Source organism: Melospiza georgiana, chromosome 3 (assembly GCF_028018845.1).
Source record: "Melospiza georgiana isolate bMelGeo1 chromosome 3, bMelGeo1.pri, whole genome shotgun sequence".
NCBI classification, from domain to species: Eukaryota; Metazoa; Chordata; class Aves; order Passeriformes; family Passerellidae; genus Melospiza; species Melospiza georgiana.
In genome coordinates, this window is record NC_080432.1 from 102,513,573 (window position 1) to 102,531,604 (window position 18,032).

The 18,032-nt window shown below is 41.5% G+C and overlaps 1 protein-coding gene across 2 annotated transcripts; it reads left to right on the plus strand.

The window, feature by feature from the left end:
• Positions 1-976: 976 nt before the first annotated feature.
• Positions 977-17,900, plus strand: AKIRIN2 (akirin 2). 2 transcript variants are annotated; one of them, XM_058020553.1, is made up of 5 exons: positions 977-1,617; positions 12,139-12,282; positions 12,973-13,107; positions 16,758-16,829; positions 17,142-17,900. In XM_058020553.1, exons 1-5 carry the CDS (start codon positions 1,413-1,415, stop codon positions 17,150-17,152), a joined length of 567 nt encoding a protein of 188 aa, XP_057876536.1. In that variant the 5' UTR covers positions 977-1,412; the 3' UTR covers positions 17,153-17,900. The 2 variants fall into 2 exon arrangements, with proteins under 2 accessions (XP_057876536.1, XP_057876535.1); XM_058020552.1 differs by having other exon boundaries at positions 979-1,617; positions 12,958-13,107.
• Positions 17,901-18,032: the final 132 nt, after the last annotated feature.

An 18,032-nucleotide genomic window follows, 5' to 3' on the forward strand; every position in this document is an offset into this window, starting at 1 on the left:
TTGTCTGCCTGGGTGCTGCTTTGGGTGAATTAACAATACATGCCACACACCAAACATGTACAGCAAATCCTGCTTCCAAAGGATGGTAAGGTTTGTGGGTTTTTTTTATACCATTACAGAAAGTCTAGCTCACACTTCAGAACACAAGCAAAAAACAGCAAAGTGTTAAAACTTTATGACAGCATAGTCATAATTTTGCCTTTTAAAGACAACATGTCTTCGTGTTTATGGTTAAATTACCAAAATTAGACACAGAAAACATAGAAGTTACATATATTTTGGGGGTTATAAACTTCTGTTAGCTTTCCCACTGTGGTGACCTGCAACACAGTTTGTTTCAATCAGGAAGCTGCACAGGAAAAGAGCTGTGCTCTTCCCAGCAGCAGCTTCATAGTTCTTTGAACCTCTTCCCTCACCACCCTCCTTAAGCAAGAATGTGCTTTATTGCTTTATGCAACTGCAAGGAAACCACTCGGTTACGCCGTGACACAGATCCCGACATCGTGAGGCCTTTCCGTGCGTGTCCTTAGGTGCCACCTCGGACTCCCGCACGCTCCCTGCTCTGCCCTCACCATGGAGGCCACTAAGCGCACTTTGCCCCCGATTTCACATGCAGACAAGCGCCACGCGGACGTACATCCGCCGCCCGGGCCGCCCGCCACCTGCGCTAACGAGAGGCAGGACAGAGCCATCGCCCCTTTTGTGTCCCCGCGTCCCAAGGGGACCGGCAGCCCTTCCCGGGGTCCCACCGCGCCCCCATCCACAGCCCAGCCCGCACCCTCCCAAGGGGGATTTAAACCAGACCCCGGAAGCCTACTCTGCCGGTGCAGTGCACGCCGGGAGCTGTAGTCCCAGCTCCCCAGTGGCCATCCTGCCTTTGAGTGGCGTGGGGCAGGGCGGGGAAACCACGAGTCCCGTGAGCCTCTGCGACGGGGGGGGCCGGCGTTTGAACCGGCGGCGTTGTTGTTGACGCCATATTGCTGGTGCGGGGGTTACGGCTGGGAGCGCCATCGCCGCCGCCATCGCCGCCGCCCGGGCCCTTCCATCGCCATCGCCCCGCATCGGCCGCCCCGCACCCCGCACCTGGGACTGGCACCGCGTCTCTCGGCACTGCTCGTGTCCCGCCACCGGCCGCGGGCGGAATTTGTCCCGGCCGGGCAGGGTGGAGCGGGCGAGGAGAGCGGAGATCCAGCTGGACTGAACCGGGGTTGCTGCTGCCGCTGCCGGGGCCGCTCCCTAGAGAGAGGCCGGCGGGGAGGCGGCGGAGGCGGCCCTGACGCAGCCGCCCCCTCCTTTCCCTTCCCTCCCCCCCAACCCACTCCAGACAGCGGGGAAGACGCCTCTGGGCAGGGCCGGCTGCTGCTGTCTCCACCGCTGCCCCTCGCTCCGAGCCCCCTTGGCCGCTCCGCGCCATGGCGTGCGGCGCCACTTTGAAAAGGACTCTGGATTTCGACCCGCTGCTGAGCCCGGCGTCCCCGAAGCGAAGGCGATGTGCGCCATTGTCAGCCCCGGCCTCAGCCGCCTCCTCCTCCTTCGCCGCTGCTGCCTCCTCCCCGCAGAAATACCTGCGCATGGAGCCCTCGCCCTTCGGAGAGGTGTCGTCCCGGCTCACCACAGGTGAGGGACGCGGCACTCCTTGCGCCCGGCAGCCCCCCCGGGGCAGTTCGGCGGGGAGGGGGCCGGGAAGGCGGCCGGGAAGGCGGGGAGGAGGAAGAAGGGGGGGTTGGGTGGGTCTGGCGTCCCCCTCCAGCCATTTTCTGCCGGGCTGTGCGGCTGGCAGCGGCCGGGGCGATCCCTGCTCGGCTTGGCACCGAGAGACACAATAGAAATGGCCGTTTGCAGCAGGAGAGGAGGGGGAGGAGGAGGAGGGACGGGGAGGAAGAAGGGGGGGCGGGTTGAGCCGATGCGGGCGGGTGGCCATAGGAAAGGGGTCGGTGAAGGCGGGGGGGTGAGATGAGCCTGGAGAAAGGCACCCCAGCGGCGTGGGGGATGGGGGTGCTGTTGGGGGAAAGCTCGATCCTAGGCAAGGAGGAGGCCGGCTTTTTTTTTTTTTTTTTTTTTTTCCTCCTTGTACCACGGGAGCCTGGATGTGGCAGGGAGAGCCGCAGGGGCGAGTCGGGCTCCGGAAATGCTGGGGGCGGCGGGGACAGGGCTGGGGTCGGGAGTCGGCGGGGCCCCGGCGGTCCCTTCCTCGCAGCCATTATCGGTGGGTCGAGGCGGCCGCACCTCCTCCCGCTGCTCAGACATCGGGCGAGGGCGAGGGGGGCAGGGCGGGGAGGCCGGCCTGTCATCCATCACCCGCAAAACGCCAGGGGGAAAAGGCAAAAGCGAATAAAACAAAGGGGTAATCCCACTTCCCGGCTCCTTAATACGGGCTATCGTCCCGGGTAACCCATTCTGTGGTATCCTTAAAAGTTCCCTAGGAAACCCGAGCGTTAAAAGCGGTTGTGTGCAAGGGTGAGAATTGCCTTTAGGGCAGATAAAATGGGATCGGGCGGTCTCCTGCTCTCGTCTGGGAGACGCAGGGCAAGACCGAAACCCTTTTACATTTTCAAAGGTGCGAGAGATGAGTCAACCGGCGGCCCTAGAAGCTCGAGGTCTGCTTGTGTAATGGTTGTCAATTAAAAATCAACCGAGTTCTTTTTAGCAGCGAGTAGGGAGAGAAGAAAGGAGCGAATCTTGGTTGGGCACCGAGGATTGGTCGGCCCGTGCCACGCTTAGTGCAGTGGGCAGCTCCCAGCGCTGCTCTCAGGGACGGTGCAGCTCGGCCGTAGCGCCGAGGTACGGATGTGCCCGTGTCCTTTGTGTGCAGGGGAAAAAAAACCCTCTGCAGTTGTTGCAGCAGAATTCCTCCCCCTGTTGTGTTGGGTACTCCCTTTTATAACACGAGTTAGCTCTAGGTTACCAAGCACTAAGTTTTAATGTTCCAGTTGCCATCTACACGTAGGACAGTGCCTTGTTTCAATATTCTTAGTTCGTAAAACGGTACCCTACAATACATTTTTTTTTTTTTAGCGCTTTTACTCATATAATAAAAAATTGCTATGAGGAAATATAGAGGGCATACAGAGTAAAACTTGGCATCAGTGCTTGATATTTTTTTGAACCTCTAGGAAAGGATCTTGAATGAGTCAGCGGTCTGGGATGAGAGTTGTGATGGATGGCACTCCCTGGTACGGCGAGGCATTGCATGTACTTTGAAATAGATATTTAAAATCAGACCTAATTTAATTATTTTAGAAGATAAGTATTGCTTCTTTGCAGTGTTTTCTTTAGATTTCTTTGGGGTTTGGAGAGCTTAGGTTATGAATATTTGATATAAATATTGTCTGGCCAGTAAATATGTATTGCTGAAAGGAGGCGAATCAATAAAATTTTCAGAAGAGACAACCTAGAGCAGTTTTTGAGGTAATACCTAAGCTTCCACTCTAACCATTCTGAAGGGCGTAAAAACTGAAATGTTACCGAAATTGGGCAAATACAGGCCTCTTTGTCTCCTGAGAAAATCAGAGGTGCAGGTGGTAATCCATGTGAAAAGGTGATTGGTGTACAGACAAGGGTTATTTTATGTACAAAAAATGTGTTTAATATAATGAAGAGTGAATGACAGTAAATCAAAATGTCTCCTACAGCACTTGAATGCTCCTAAGCACAACGTGAAGCATTTATAAGTTGTGCACGTTTACATGGGTTTTGCTTAAAAGCTCCCTCTGTGGTTTCCGTTACAGAAAAAAAAAAATCTTTATACCGTGCTGGTATAAATGCATCTGTTAATCAGCTTGCTTAGCTTTAAATTTCTGTTGAATTTGGTGGTGTTATCACATTGTATATATTTCATTTCAACCCTCACTAAGCAAAATAGAGCTCATAATTTTAGAGGCCTGTTGAAAGGATGTCTGTGATTCATCTAATTTTGTAAATGTACCTGTGAACTAATAGTTAGCATTTTTCCTGGTAGTCACTTGGAGAAATCAGATGGTTTATTCTAGAGCTCTGACTTAGGTTGAGGCTTAGTGTGCTGCAGAAATATATATTGCTTTCCATTAACTCTGAAATGAGTTCACATGACCATTTCTGATGCAGATGTCTGCATTCGGGTCAGATAAATCTTGCTGTATGTGTGAAAAGAATTCCAGTCCGATTTAAAAAGTGTTACCCAGTCACCATTCCGTGTTAGTTTTTGTGTTGGGAAATTTATTAACAACAGCCAGAATTCAGTTGACTAGACTTGGGCTTTTCTCAGCCTGTTACTGTAATCCTTAGATTTCCAGCACTTAAAAAGTGTCTGTCTGAATTTTGTGTAATGAAAATGAACGTTCATATGCAGTCAGAGCTCCGGATATAAAGGACCTGATGCTTAGACTTAAGTTCATGCTTAAACATTTTTCTTCTGATACTCTGACCTGGTAATGTTGTAACTTCACACAGTGGAGACCATATCAGCACCAGGACTTCTTACCACATCGTTCCTCTTTTCAAAAATGAATTATCTGGAAGTAGAATGTTACAGATGGATTGAGGGGTGTGTGAGGAACTGAGAATACAGTGTGGTAGTCAGATGAGAAAGCAGCTGTCTGTATAGAGTGGTCATAGACAAATAACCAATGTCTGTTGGAGAGAGGATAGGCTTATTCAAGATGAAATTTATTTCTCACAAGAGTGTTTTAATATTTTGTGGTTATTTGAACAGCTGTTAGGTCACTTCCAGTTTCTCGGTGAATTTGGCAGCCAAACTGTAATTGTGGCTTTACAATCTGTACTTTCTGTGGAATTGTGCTTACTGGCTTGAGCCATACTCATGGGTATGTTTGCTAATTTTTGAGTAGCATTATTTGCATATAGAATGATGTTTTTAAAACTGTGTTCATTATAAGCAGTGCAGAGCATACCTGCCTGGTGTAAAACTGGTTTAGTTTTGAAAGAGTGGCTGCTCTTAAATATTTTTCTACTGCTTGAATTCCACAGATGAGTTTGAGTTTCATGTAAGTTCTAGCTATAAATGAGACTGTTTTGTGTAATCAGAATAACTGCATCTGGATCTGGATGCTGCCTGTGTGTTATGGATGCACTTGTTGGGTTTCCTCTGAAGTCCAGAGGATGCTTTTCTGTTTCAAAGCTGTTAAATGAATTTAAGGGTGAAAGGAGAAAACATTGGCAGTATTTTTTCTCTGTTGGGATTTTGGAACCATTGTTTTCAGTTTTTACCTGGATGAAAGATTGTTTGGGAGAGGAGAGAAAAAAAGAAAAAACTGCACTTAAATTTTTTAAATTCATAGGCAGGTTAGTTGTTAAAAACCTGCATGTCTGGACATTTCTGAGATTGAAGCTACAGTGGGAAATACAGTTGAAAGAAATTGGGGGGGACAAGGGAGAAATAATGTTCATCTTGAAGATTTAAATCTCCTAATTCCTGGTACATAGAAACACTGAAGACAGACTGACATAGCAAGTTTTTTTTCCACACTTCATCCAAAACCAGAGGTGAACTTAAAAGACTTCTATGCAGTCAAAAAGGATGAAATCATTTGAAAGTCCACCGACTTGAGCACATGCAATTTTTCCTCCATCTGAAATATTCATCTGCTTCAACACTTCCCCAGCAACTAACTAATGTTGCAGACTAAAACCCAGAGTGGGTGGAGCTGTTGAGAACAGCCTCCTGTGAGGGACTCTTTACAAATAGAAGGTAGATAAATTTGCCTTTAGAATGTCCTTTTTCTTTCACAGAAAAGTCTGCAAAGCTATTGATGTAATTGACAGAGTTTTTCAAAGTTAATGCTAGAAAATGTCTTTGACCTTTTTGGATAGGAGGAACTGTTCGTCTTCCCGTGGGCTGTCCTCCTGCGACCTTTGAGTTGCCTCTTGAGCAAACTGAGCTACTTCTGTCTGAAACTTGGTCAGGCAATGGCCAGGCATAGGTTTGGCTTTTGAATGAACAGATCCAGTGGCTTTGGAATGTGACATATTAGTAGTGCTGCATCTCTTTCTGCTTAATTTCTGTTTTGTTAACTTATCCACATGTGTATTTATTGCTAAATTGTCTCAGTGAAATGCCAAGTTTCTCATTGCGCTCCAGTATTGCAGAAATCATTAGGATTTTAAAAACCAAAGCATTCCCACCCCTTAAAGTCATGTAATGGCTGCATCTGGACTTCATAATTTAATTCATATGAGAAATTTCTGTATAGATGCCTGTGGTGACTGTAAATGTTTAAGAGCCTTGGTTGTAGATGTCATAAAATGTTGAAGCCCTTTTTTTTGTTTCAATGGCAAGTCTGATAAATGCAGTGTGACAATTTTTTATGTGAAGGGAAAGATGTAATTGCTGTGTCTAATACATTTTGCATTGCTTGATTTATTTTTCATTCCTCAATCCCTTGATCAGTAGAACTGGGACTTCCTGAAATAATACATTTGCAGAATGAGCTAATGCATATGTGAGCATCCAGCTTGTGAGAGAACCAGAATTTTGGTCAGCCTGAAACCTGAAGTAACTGGATCTCCTGAGGTGGCCTGCTCTGTGCCCCGGTCTGTGGCAAGCTGCTTCTGTCCCTTCTGTAGCTGTGGTCGGTGGCTGTGAGGTGTCCATGTTATCCCGTTATCAGTGTTTTCTCTCTGGCTTAGGGCATGCTCCTGTTGGGGGGGAGCATGCTTTCCAATAGTATAAATCTGTTACTGACCTCTTCACGTGCCTGATTGAGAAACATGGCTGGAGTCGTTGACATCTGAGACTAAAGCAAGAGAGTAAGAAGAATATTTGGGTTGTTTTAATTTCTGTCTCTGCCAGGGTTCCCTGGTTAAGTAGAAAAAAACCCTGAGAAGTACCTTTATCCATTGCTCTGCTGCAGTGCTGCTGTTAGGGGAATCTGACATCTTAAAATTAACATTGTATGTCAGTAGTGTGGTGGTGTGACCAAAAGTAGGAATGTAGGCTACATCAACCAGGTGTTGAATAAGGTTGAAGGCCTAATGGAAATGTTTTATGTTAATTTGAAGTAGGATGGTGGAGCAGTTTTGCTTTAACAGAAGCTGAAATCCCTAAAGATGTATGCCACTGACATCAGGATAGCTTTGATTGATTACTAAGAAGAAATCTCAGGCGTGGTTCAAGTTTGAATGCATATGTTGAATGGTGACATTGCCAACTGAAACCTGAGCTAAAGGTTCCATTTCAGGCCTGGAAGACTGCTACTCTGATTGCAGCACATTGAGTCACCTTCCTGTGTGTTTTGCTGAATTTTCCTTTCGTTAAATGAGAGAAGTCAGGAACTGTGATGTGAAATTGATAGCTTAAAATCAAGCCCAAAGAAGAAAGTCCTTCAGGTGAAACAAGCAGCACCTTCATATTTGATAAGCAGTTATTAAAATGAAGAAAATAATTGTTTGCCTTTTAAACTTTCTAAGTTGAACTGCCATTTTCTTTGTACATAATTTCTAGGTAATTACAGGTCAGGGTGAAGTAATTAGATGGCAGAATTTTGAAAAATATTAACTTGACTTCTTATCATGAATTAAAGAAAGTAGGAAGACTACATTACTCCTTGGAAATGAATATTTGGCTTTGCAATCCATTAGTGTGACAATTATATTTCAGATGTCAAACTTGAAGTCTAATTTACCCTGTTCATATTTCGTCCTCTCTTCATTTGGAAATCTTTGTTCTGCAAATGGCATCTCAATTTCTGAAAGATGTTTATGCAGAATTTAAAGTACCTGTGTACTCAACTTTATGCTCTCAGTACACAGCAAAAAAAAAAAAAAAAAAAAAAAGAGTATCCATGTATTTCATGATATTTGGGTATATTTCACTGAATCCCTGATGCTTTCGGTGGTCATGGTGAGACAGTTTTCATTTGTCGTTCTCTATCTTAGCCTTGAACCTGAAAGAGCAGGGTGTAAAACAGATTATTGTGTAACTGGTAGAGGTTGATAGTGATGTTGAATTTGAAATGCTATTTATGAAGTACTAATTCATTTCTGTGTGTTAGCAGTCTGGCTTTTTCTTGCTGCTACAGCATATTCTCAGGTCTGGTTTTCACTCAGAGCACCTGTGCCTGGTGTTTCCTGTTCAATAGCTCTGTGCTTTCAGAGGCATCTCTAACCAGTAAAAAACACTGAGCACAGGGGGCACACTGAGATTATGAAGAAACTGAGGATAGGCCACAATGATGTGTGTTTCATCATATTAAATATATTCCTTTTGTAATCTCAGATCAAATCATTGTCTGAAATGATTTGTATATTATCATTGTATAAATGTAGGATGTATTTGAATGTACAATATCTGATTTGAACTTCAGTGTATGTTCAAGATGGATGAAAGCTTTTGTTAAAAATACCTAATAAGTTGTGATATACGTGATGCAAGTTCTCACTTAAAATTTATAGTCTTAGAGCAGATGATAGATTTTCTTTAATGAGTGTACTTTCAGGTTCTAATTTTTTACGTATAAAATAATTTGGTAACTAAAATGCGTGTCATTTTTTAAAGGACAATTTGGGCCTCCACACTGAGGCACATAAAAAAACTCTGCTATTTGACACCAGTTCAGTGCACATTTTAAGTCAGTTGTGCACTGCAGAGAGAACAGTCAGAACTAATTGGAAGCTGGAGAAGTTGAAAAACTGAACTTGAAAAAGCAGGAAGGTTTTCTGGAAGCAAAAGTAGGTTGGATCTACTGATTCTAAGCTTTGTTTAACTGGGTCAGTTTTAAAATTCGTTACAGTTGGATGTCTGCTGTATAGGTGGTGTTCAGAAGTTGTCTGGTTTGCACTACCTTAATATTTCATGGCTTCCTGCAAGTGGTGAGATGCTATAAAAACGTTGTTAATAGATTTGTGTGGAATTACAAAATGGAACAGTAAATGGAAGAAGTAACTTGCTGCATTTAAGCAGTTTTTCTTACTGTATTAGATTATTTTCATTTGGCATTCAGATTTTCATTAAATATGACTCATAAATATTTGCAGGCTTACATTTCACTTCACAGTGAAATAGTTTTAAGTCTAAGATTTTATGCTACTGTAGGTTAATAAGAATGTCTACTTAGTGTTTGCTGATATAAAAATGTGCCTGCTTAATTTGAAGCATTCCTGGTCTCATCATTCATGTGAGATGTCAGTGAAAGTTTGGTGCTATGTTAAACTTGCATTTCTTGGCTGTTGTTCTCCCTTTTATAAGAGGTGGATATGGGAAGTGTGGGATGAGTCAGTCTCCTTGCCTGCTCTCAGCAAGGTACTGAGAATGCCTTGCAGTCCAGTTCTGTGCTGAGCAGCTGTGCCTTAAATCTTCTAAGTTAGTCTGAATGGAGGAATCCCATTTACCAAACCAGGTTATGGGCATGCTTGGCAAGTGTTCAGTCAGTGCTTAACATTTCAGGCTTTTTTTCTCCTTGCACTGTAGTCAGTGTCATGTTTAAATAGTCCTTTCTCTTAAACTTTGCTTAGTTCTATACCTTCAGCTGAAGTCATAGTAATGCCAGCTGTTATAGTGATTTTGTCAGGATGGGGATCTCCTGGATATGTCAGTAGCGTTTCTTGAGATTTTTGATTTTCACAGCAAGATTTGAAGGTGGCAATTTAAAAAGTGTTGCCAAATTAGAAGTAGATGAAATTGCTGTAATGTCATTGAGATGTCTTGTCCACAATTCAGTATAATTCAGAATAGAGTAATGTATCTTTGGTGCACAAATCTTAATTTCTATCCTAGTTGTTATTATTTTCCCAAAGTCCACACCTGATTTCTCTGCCTCCTCTCCCTGTTTCCCCCCTTGCTTTTCCTCCTTCTATCCTGGCTGGTATGTTAACATTTTATCTAAATTATTCCTTGTTTAAATTCTAGGTTTTGTTAGGACTGAAGGAGACATAGCATATGATTATTGATTTAACTCTTGCAGTTTCATCAGTTGACCAGAATCTATTTGCTTTTTTGTCCTTAATGATTTTGGTGGTTAATGTGGTTTGAGAATGTTTCTGCAAAAATGTGAAAGGAGAAGTGTAGAAAATAGTTTTATTCAAGATGTTACACCTGAATTTTGGCTGACTTTTTTGTAGTTCACATGGAGTTCAGAAAGTATTCTGAAGGCCAGGACCAAGTATTCATCATAGTGAAGCATGGTCATGGTGTATTATGTTCTTCAGTTCATACAAATGCAGTGTGGATAGGTGCAGTCATGTTTCTCACAGTGTAAGCATGCTTCAGGACAGATGATGATAGGAGCTGATTTGGTTCACATTCAGAATTGTGCAGTATCACTGGAGCCAGAAGAGCACTGGGTTTTGAGAAGTGTTGTTCTGCCACCATAATGCCATTGGGTATGATATTGTTAGGCCACTCTCTGAGTGGTGTGTGTATGCACATGATCAGCTCTGCATGGGATTCTGTTTGATTTTGGAAGCCTGGCTGCATCTTGGTTTAAGATTACTTACTTACTTTGGTACTGTGCAGGAGTGTTTGTATCTTGTCCTACAGAAAGTATGAATCCTCCATCCCCCTGCACCACTTTCTTGTGGTTTCTTCTCTTAATTTACCTGCTGTGCTTTTTTATTACTGTTTCATTACTCTCTTCTGAATTTGCTGCTTCTTTGAACCATATTACTGACCTCCCATTGGAGAGTTGAAAATTTTACAGCTGCAGGCTTGGGATTGAAAAGGTATCCAGTCCTTAATCAATGGACATTATCCAAGAAGCTCCTGTGCTGACACACACTCCTGTTGGCTCAAAACAGTTTTCTCTCTTTTTGTAAATTGGAAGTCTCTAGACTGACTCATGGAATTGAACCATGACAGTATTTAAACAACTGAACTGAGAATTGTGTTTGCTTCCACTTGGTGTAGCAGAGGCTTTAGTCACTGACTGAGAAGGTGGTAGCTGAAGGTACCTGCATCACATGGTTCCTTACCAGAAATGTTCAGGTATGGAACCTCAGCAGCACATGGATTACAAACACAAAATTTGGTTTAAGTTTCCATGCTATTGTATTGGCAAAATGTGACAGAAATAGGAAGGGTCTGTGTGGAGTCCTTTGTAACTCTGACGTGATCCTTTGAATTTATATGTAGCTGAGTTTTGGAAAGTTGTCCTTGCTAAAAAGTCTAGAAGTGTCATTGGAAGCCAGTTGTGCAGGTAATTTTTTCTTGAAGCATTTGAAAGTAAGAGTTCTCATAAAGGATGAGAATCTGTGGAAATTTCTTTATAGGAAGAATATAAAAAATAGAAAATTCCTTTTTTTTTTCTTGAGTATTTTACATTGCTAGATGATATGCAGTTATGCCACTGATGCACCTGAGAGCCATTTGGTATGTGGAATTTCAGAGAGAAGGCACACAGGATTGGTAGTTCTGTTACAAGGATTAGTTTTTCCCTTATGATTCTACAGTGGAGATGAGATTATTTAAAAACTTGCTGTACTTCATTCATTGCAATTAAAAGCTGCACTACATATTGCCATACTCCTTTGAAAGAGGCCGTTGATCCATCCACTGTGTTTTATTTGGATAAATTTGAGACTGTCAAAAATGTTGTGAAAGGCTTTTGTATTTTTCCTGTCAGTTTCCAGCTCTCATATTTTAAGCAGTAGATGCTTAATGCATGTTGTCTGAATTGTGTTTTCCTCTTCACTGTGCTGCCTGTAGGACAGCCTGCAGAGAGGAATGGCATGTCACGTGGCTGTTTTATTCTTGAGTGTCTTGTTACTCTTAATTCTGTGAGTGATAAATGCTGTGTGGGAATGAAAGATTAAATGAAAGATTAAGTATATGAAGCAAAGGTAATTAATACAAGTATAAGTTTTATTGACAAATTTTTATCCGTGCACATTGTATCATTCCTGAATTTTAGGATGCTGGGGTTTTTTTGTTAGCAGTACTCTGGTGCCAATACTTGACCTCAAATAAGAACAGTTTTGCTGGTGTTCTCCTGGTGAAAATAGCCTGGGTTACCTTTCTTTTAATTAGTTTAATGGTTTTATGTCTTAGGTAAGACATTGTTTTTGCAGGTCACGTTTTAACAGTCTGCCTATCCTTTATCATCTGCTATTTATCTACAGCATTTGATGTTTGAGTGGAAATCAAGCAAAATGGTGAAATATAAAGATAATTATTTTAGGGTTTTTTGTTGGTTTTTTTCCTCTTTTTAGAACAAATTCTGTACAACATAAAACAGGAGTACAAACGCATGCAGAAGAGAAGACATTTAGAAAATAGCTTCCAGCAGACAGATCCTTGTTGTTCTACTGATGCACAGCCACATGCATTTCTCCTCACTGGACCAGCTTTGCCAGGTACTCAGATAATTCTGTGTAATTTTCCTATGTTTTCTTAGACTCTGCTTGTGTAAACAACTTTTCTAGTTACTTGGTGGTTTATGGCACCTTGTCACCAGTTACTGTTGTTTTTTGGCCATAAATTGTGTGTAATTGTGCTGTATTCTGTTATTGTGTCAGATTCCATTTGAGTAAATAGTTCTCCCCATTACCTGTTGTGTTATGACACATTCCCACTAGTTACTGCTGCTTTTGTTGGTCTGGAAGATGGTAGCTTTGCATTTTAAAAATTGTTCAGACAAAAACCTGGCGTTGTTTTCAGGAGACCATCCTGCCTGCTGTCACTGATACTGTAATAGGCTTTGCAGAGCAGCTGTCTTGGCACCAATATACTGCACTATAACTTTTATATATAATAGAAGCTTAAATTTGTGTGTGGCAGCTGCCATGTAAATGGTGTTCACAGTGTTTGCATGATGTTCCTGGGGTTTTGATGGTTGTGAGTGTTGTGCATTGCAGATGTTTTCCTTTTTGAGCATCCAGTCCTGCTTCAGTAGTAATTACGAGGATCAAAATCTTCAAATGTTTTGTAAAGTTCCTTTAATGTAAAAAGTGTGAAAAAACCTGATTATAAAAAACTGGTTCTGATCTACTTGTAATTGTAAATTGGTATGCCCAAATATTTACTCTTAGGTACTTCATCTGCAGCATCATCACCATTGAAAAAAGAACAGCCCCTGTTTACTCTCAGACAAGTTGGAATGATCTGTGAACGTTTGCTGAAAGAACGTGAAGAGAAAATCCGTGAAGAGTATGAAGAAATTTTGACCACAAAACTTGCAGGTATCTTACAGTTCAGAATAATATAAGTCAGAGTGATTTTGAAAGCTTAAAACTTCTCTTATTTTTGTTATAGAGTGTATGTTTTTTTCTGACCTAATCTGATGAAGGAATGGGGTTGCATACATGACAGAACAAATGTTTACTCCCTTTGATAGGTTTTTTCCTTCTGTGCTGCTTTGGATAGAAAGTATGACTCTTATTTATTGCTACTCAGTGAAGACAGTTTTATTTCAGTTAGAACTTTCTCTTGCTACTGTGTCTGAATTGACAATTTCCCTTTTTTATTCCCTTCTTCTTCAGAAAGACTGCCTGTAGAGAGCTCTTTTTGAAGGACTGTTTTGTTTTGTTTTGTTTTTTTCCTGCTTGGGAACTGACTTCCTTTTTCTGGAATTTGGCAAGATGACAGTACCTAAGATTTCCCTTTCTCTTCCCAGTACTTACCATTACACTGCTGCTAGCAGTGTTTGGTATCTGCTTGAGAGTCAGTTCAGCTGTTTTTCTGATGCTCCATGTTGAATTCTTTTAGAATTCAGCTGAAATTCTTGGCACCTGATGCCAGCTTATCTTTCCATCAGGATCACGCTAATGTCAGCATTGTAAATATGACCTTTCTTCAGTTTTTGAGATCCTTTACTTCTAAGCCTCTTGCTAGCATTTGAGCACCTAAATTCTTGTGCATTCAGAGGTAGGTGCTTTCACAGTATGATGTGGAGTCTAATTTAATATCTAGTGTGATGATAATGAAAATCTGAGCACACTGTTCTGCAGATGTGCTTTTGAATACCTACAGCTGTTGTGCTTCCCACCTGAAAACACATCAGAATTAAAGTTGGCAGATCTCTTCAAGTGGGAATAAAACCTTTTACAGGCATGCACATGCAGAAAGTCACCAGGCTTGTGGGTTGCTTGTGATAGTATTGTCTCTGCACCCGAGATCCTGTCCATGTTCTGCACCTGCTGATCTGTGTAAGAAATTGCAATTTTTCTGTGTCCCTCTTAAATCTGCGTCTATTTAAAACTATAACTAAAGCCATACTTCTGCTTGGAGCCTGGTGTTCCATTCCAGTGTTGTTCTTTTTTAACCTGCTTCAGCCTGATGAATTAGGACTCTATAGAACTTTTTCTCCTAATTTGTGTATGTTAGGAATTGAGTAATTTCCTGTATTTTCTTAAATTCATTTCATTTAGCAGGATTCATAACCATTTGAAGACCAGATAGATTCACATTTCTTCCAGACACTTTTGGAGTACAAGCTTGTAGTTCTTTACAAACAGGAAGCCCTTCTGTCAAGTTTGTTACACGTGCTCTGTCTCTCGGTCCCAAAAGGAGCATTGTTTGGTTTGTTTTTGGGAAAGGGAGGGGATGAATTCTATCTGGGAGTTGTGGTTTAGTGAGATGATTTAGGTTTACTTGTTCTTACCATGGTGCTCACCAAAAGAGCAATTAGGAAGATCATGTTACTGCATCACATGTGTTAAGCCAGTAATACATTTTCAACGTTATACGAGAATTTAAAGACTGGCAAAAGAATTTAGACATTCCCTACATGAAAGGCCAGTTATGGTTGTCTGCTGACAGAATGGTTATATCCTTTTCTAAACTTCATGCAGTAAGGTGATACTCCTTGTTAAACAGTGAAGTCAAAGGAAATGTTAACTGGAAATTCCATAATAAATCTCAGTTGAATAGCTTCTTTCAAGTTACCCAAGATGCAAACATTCAGTTAAAGTATTTTCTGAACCAGAGTTGTCATGTAGGTAGTTAGCCAGATATTGCCTATTCTTTCCTTCTTCCATGTTCCTTGCAAGCAGAGTTGCTTTTCATGCAGAATAAATGTTTGGTAAATGGAAAACTCAGATCATTGTAATGCCCTGATTTCTCTTCCTGCCTGTTACCTGAAACTGCTGTGTTAGCACAAACTTGGTTTTGCAAGAGCCTTAGCAAAACACAAGCTTGAAAGGTTTTAAAGAATTTCTGAAGAACAGCCTTTTATAGTAGTTTAATTGTATTTATGTTCATGTAATTTAGCCACCTGACTTAAAATAGTTAGGATGTATATGATACAGTGATGTAAGTATTTGTGCAGTGTTCACTTATATTCTCAAGTAGTTAACTGTAGGCTGCTCCTACCTTTTGATTGCTTAACTTCTCAATCTGACCGTCACAAGAACGGGGCTTTTTTAGTAATTGGATTTAAAAAAAATTGCAAAGCCCTAATTCTAACTAAGATGATGTTACAAAGCAGCTGTGTATGCTGACTTCCACCTTAATTTGCAAGTTTGATTTTGGCCTTTAATGCATGCCTCTGGGAAAAATTCTAGTTGGTGTTACTTTTTGAAAGGGTTTCAGTGCACTGGATCCTTCAGTGTGCTCTTTGTGTTGTTTTGTTGTGTGGCTGAAGTCACAGGGCTGCTAAGAGCTGCTGGTCAGAAGTGCAGGGAAGCAGGTGCTGCCTGTGGGCAGGGGGGAGCTGAGCTGGCCACGGTGAGCGCAGGGCCCTCGGGCAGGGATGAACGAATGTGCTCCCACCTTTGGGGCTGCTGCTGCACTGCTTGCTGATCACTGACACCCTGTTTACTTCAAAGGTGAAGCTCATCCCTGCAAGAGGATGGGGACTTTATTGGGGCAAACCTGTGGGACTAGGAACCACTACAAATCTAACTGCATTTTTGGTTGAAGATTGCCTTCTTTGACCTTGCCCTTTTCTCAGAACACCCCACATTGCTGCACATGTATTTTTCCACAAGGGAGGAAGGGGAATGGAGAGGAGCGGCATCTGGTAGATATTACTCTCCTTGTTCAATTTCCTAATTCTGAAAGGTGATATCCTGCTGATGAGTGCAGTATTAAAACTGAATAAAATATTGCAAATGTGTTTGTATGGATGTGTGTATAGAAAGAATAACCTTTCTGGGAGATAACAGTTCAAACAGTGCTTAGTTCAAAGCCAAGTATGTTTCATATAAAAATTTCATTTCAGATGACACAGTTACTGTTTTCATGCAATCCACAGTCAACTGTATGTCTCCCATAGCAGCTGCTTCTGTGATTAGAATTACTCAAAAGTTAGTCACTTAGCATTTCATCCTTTTAGTTTCTTGTTTGCTTTTGATTTTCTGGCAGTCAGCAAATACAATTTCTAACTCTGTAGCAAATCCCTTTCTCCTGTACTTTTGTGTTTCCATTTCATTAAATTAATTTTCTTATATCTGGTAGTGGTAGAAGCAGACAAATTATGTTTCCAACCCTAGTACTGACCTTTATGCCTTGTTTTCTACTCTGCCCCCATTATGGATCTGTAAAATGGGCACACTTCGTTTCTTCAAAATAGAGTGTGTGATACTTAGCAAGTGTGAGGTATATTGAGATCTTTGTTACATGCAGCATAATTCTCTTTGAGTTTACTGCCATCTTTTTCATTTACAGAAGTTTGTATGGGAGAGTCTTTTAATTAAGGGGCCATTAGCTTAATTGTTCTGGAGGATAAAAAAAGAAATGGCAGCTATGAACTGTATGAAGTTATTTAAAACTACTGCGAGTTTGGGGGTGTGTTTAGCTTGTATGATTTCTGTGTATAAAAATTAGCCCTGAGTATTTTTCTGCTGGATTTAAATTTAATCCTCATCCTTGCAATGTTCCATCCTTGCAGAACAATATGACGCATTTGTGAAGTTCACGCATGATCAGATCATGCGACGATATGGAGAACAGCCTGCCAGTTGTGAGTATCTCTTTCTTCTGGTCCCTGGAGCAGCATTGAATTACCAAGTGTTCAATAATTTAAATGGCCATTGTTTGCTGTTAAGCTGCTAGGCCCCTAGTAAAATATTCAGAACTGAGAATATGGAGTATTGAGATTGAAAGAGAGGTGTGAGAGAAAATGCAGCTTGTGTTTAAAACATCTAGGCCTGGTTTCCCATAGCATGCTGGAGTTTAGTTTTGAAACCAGTTTTGATACTACCATAGAAGATTTGCACAGAGCTGATACTTGTTAGTGCTGTCATTAACTCTTCTTTTTTTTTTCTCTTTCCAGATGTTTCATGAATCACACTTTCTGCATATGTGGGCTGCCCTATACACCCTGTTTTATTGTTGCAAGCTGTCCCAGTAAAGACTTGCAGCAATGCCATATTTTTTCCCCCCTGTGAACACAGGTTATTTCAAGCTTTTGTCAGTGGCAACCACTCTTATGCAGCAACTGGTTTTGGAGTGCTCCCTGATGTCAGTACCACCTGGATGTGGACCTTTGCTACCTGTAATAATACCAGTGGCCTCATTTGCTGTATCATTACAATTTGGCTTCTTATGTTAATAAGTTTGAAAAAGTAAAGGATTAAAGCTGGTGTTCTAGAAGTTGCCCTTCACTGGTTGTGTAAATAAAAACGTAGAATGACACTTCTGACTGAAGTTAGTGTGGTTTTCATAACTGTGCACTACAACAGAGATGTAATCACAGTTAAGTTAGAATGTAATCCCAGGACAATTTTAAGCAAATAGCCCACAGTACTGCCTGTGAAATAGTGAAGGAGGGCATTTCTGTATTCCATGACTTTTTTGGGGGTTAAGAATGGGTTTATATGATTTCTCATTTTTGTAGTTTTTATTTATTCTATCAGTCTTTAACAAATGTTTATTGCTGCAATTTTTCAGTGTATCATTGTTTTACTGCCCTTGTAGTACTGGAATTTAGTTGGAAGAATAAAACATTTACTTCTAATCTGTTTGTTTTTAATATGCAGGTGGAACTTTTACTGTGTATGAATAAACTTAAATCTGAGTGTTTAAATGAAAATTTTATTTGCTAGCAATAGTGGGTGGGTCAGTTTTAGATCAGGAGAAGGAGGTGGATTAAAATCTCAGGTAATTCTTCAGAGACAGAGAAATCTTTCTTACATCAGCTGTAGTGTTTCGTGTTGAGGAAGTT

What these genes read in the sequence shown, in the direction of transcription:
- AKIRIN2 (XM_058020552.1), top strand. Translation starts at nt 1,413, where the DNA reads ATGGCGTGCGGCGCCACTTTGAAAAGGACTCTGGATTTCGACCCGCTG. An exon ending in GTCGTCCCGGCTCACCACAG is followed by an intron (nt 1,618 to 12,138) that starts GTGAGGGACGCG and finishes TCCTCTTTTTAG; the next exon opens with AACAAATTCTGTACAACATA. An exon ending in CACTGGACCAGCTTTGCCAG is followed by an intron (nt 12,283 to 12,957) that starts GTACTCAGATAA and finishes ATTTACTCTTAG; the next exon opens with GTACTTCATCTGCAGCATCA.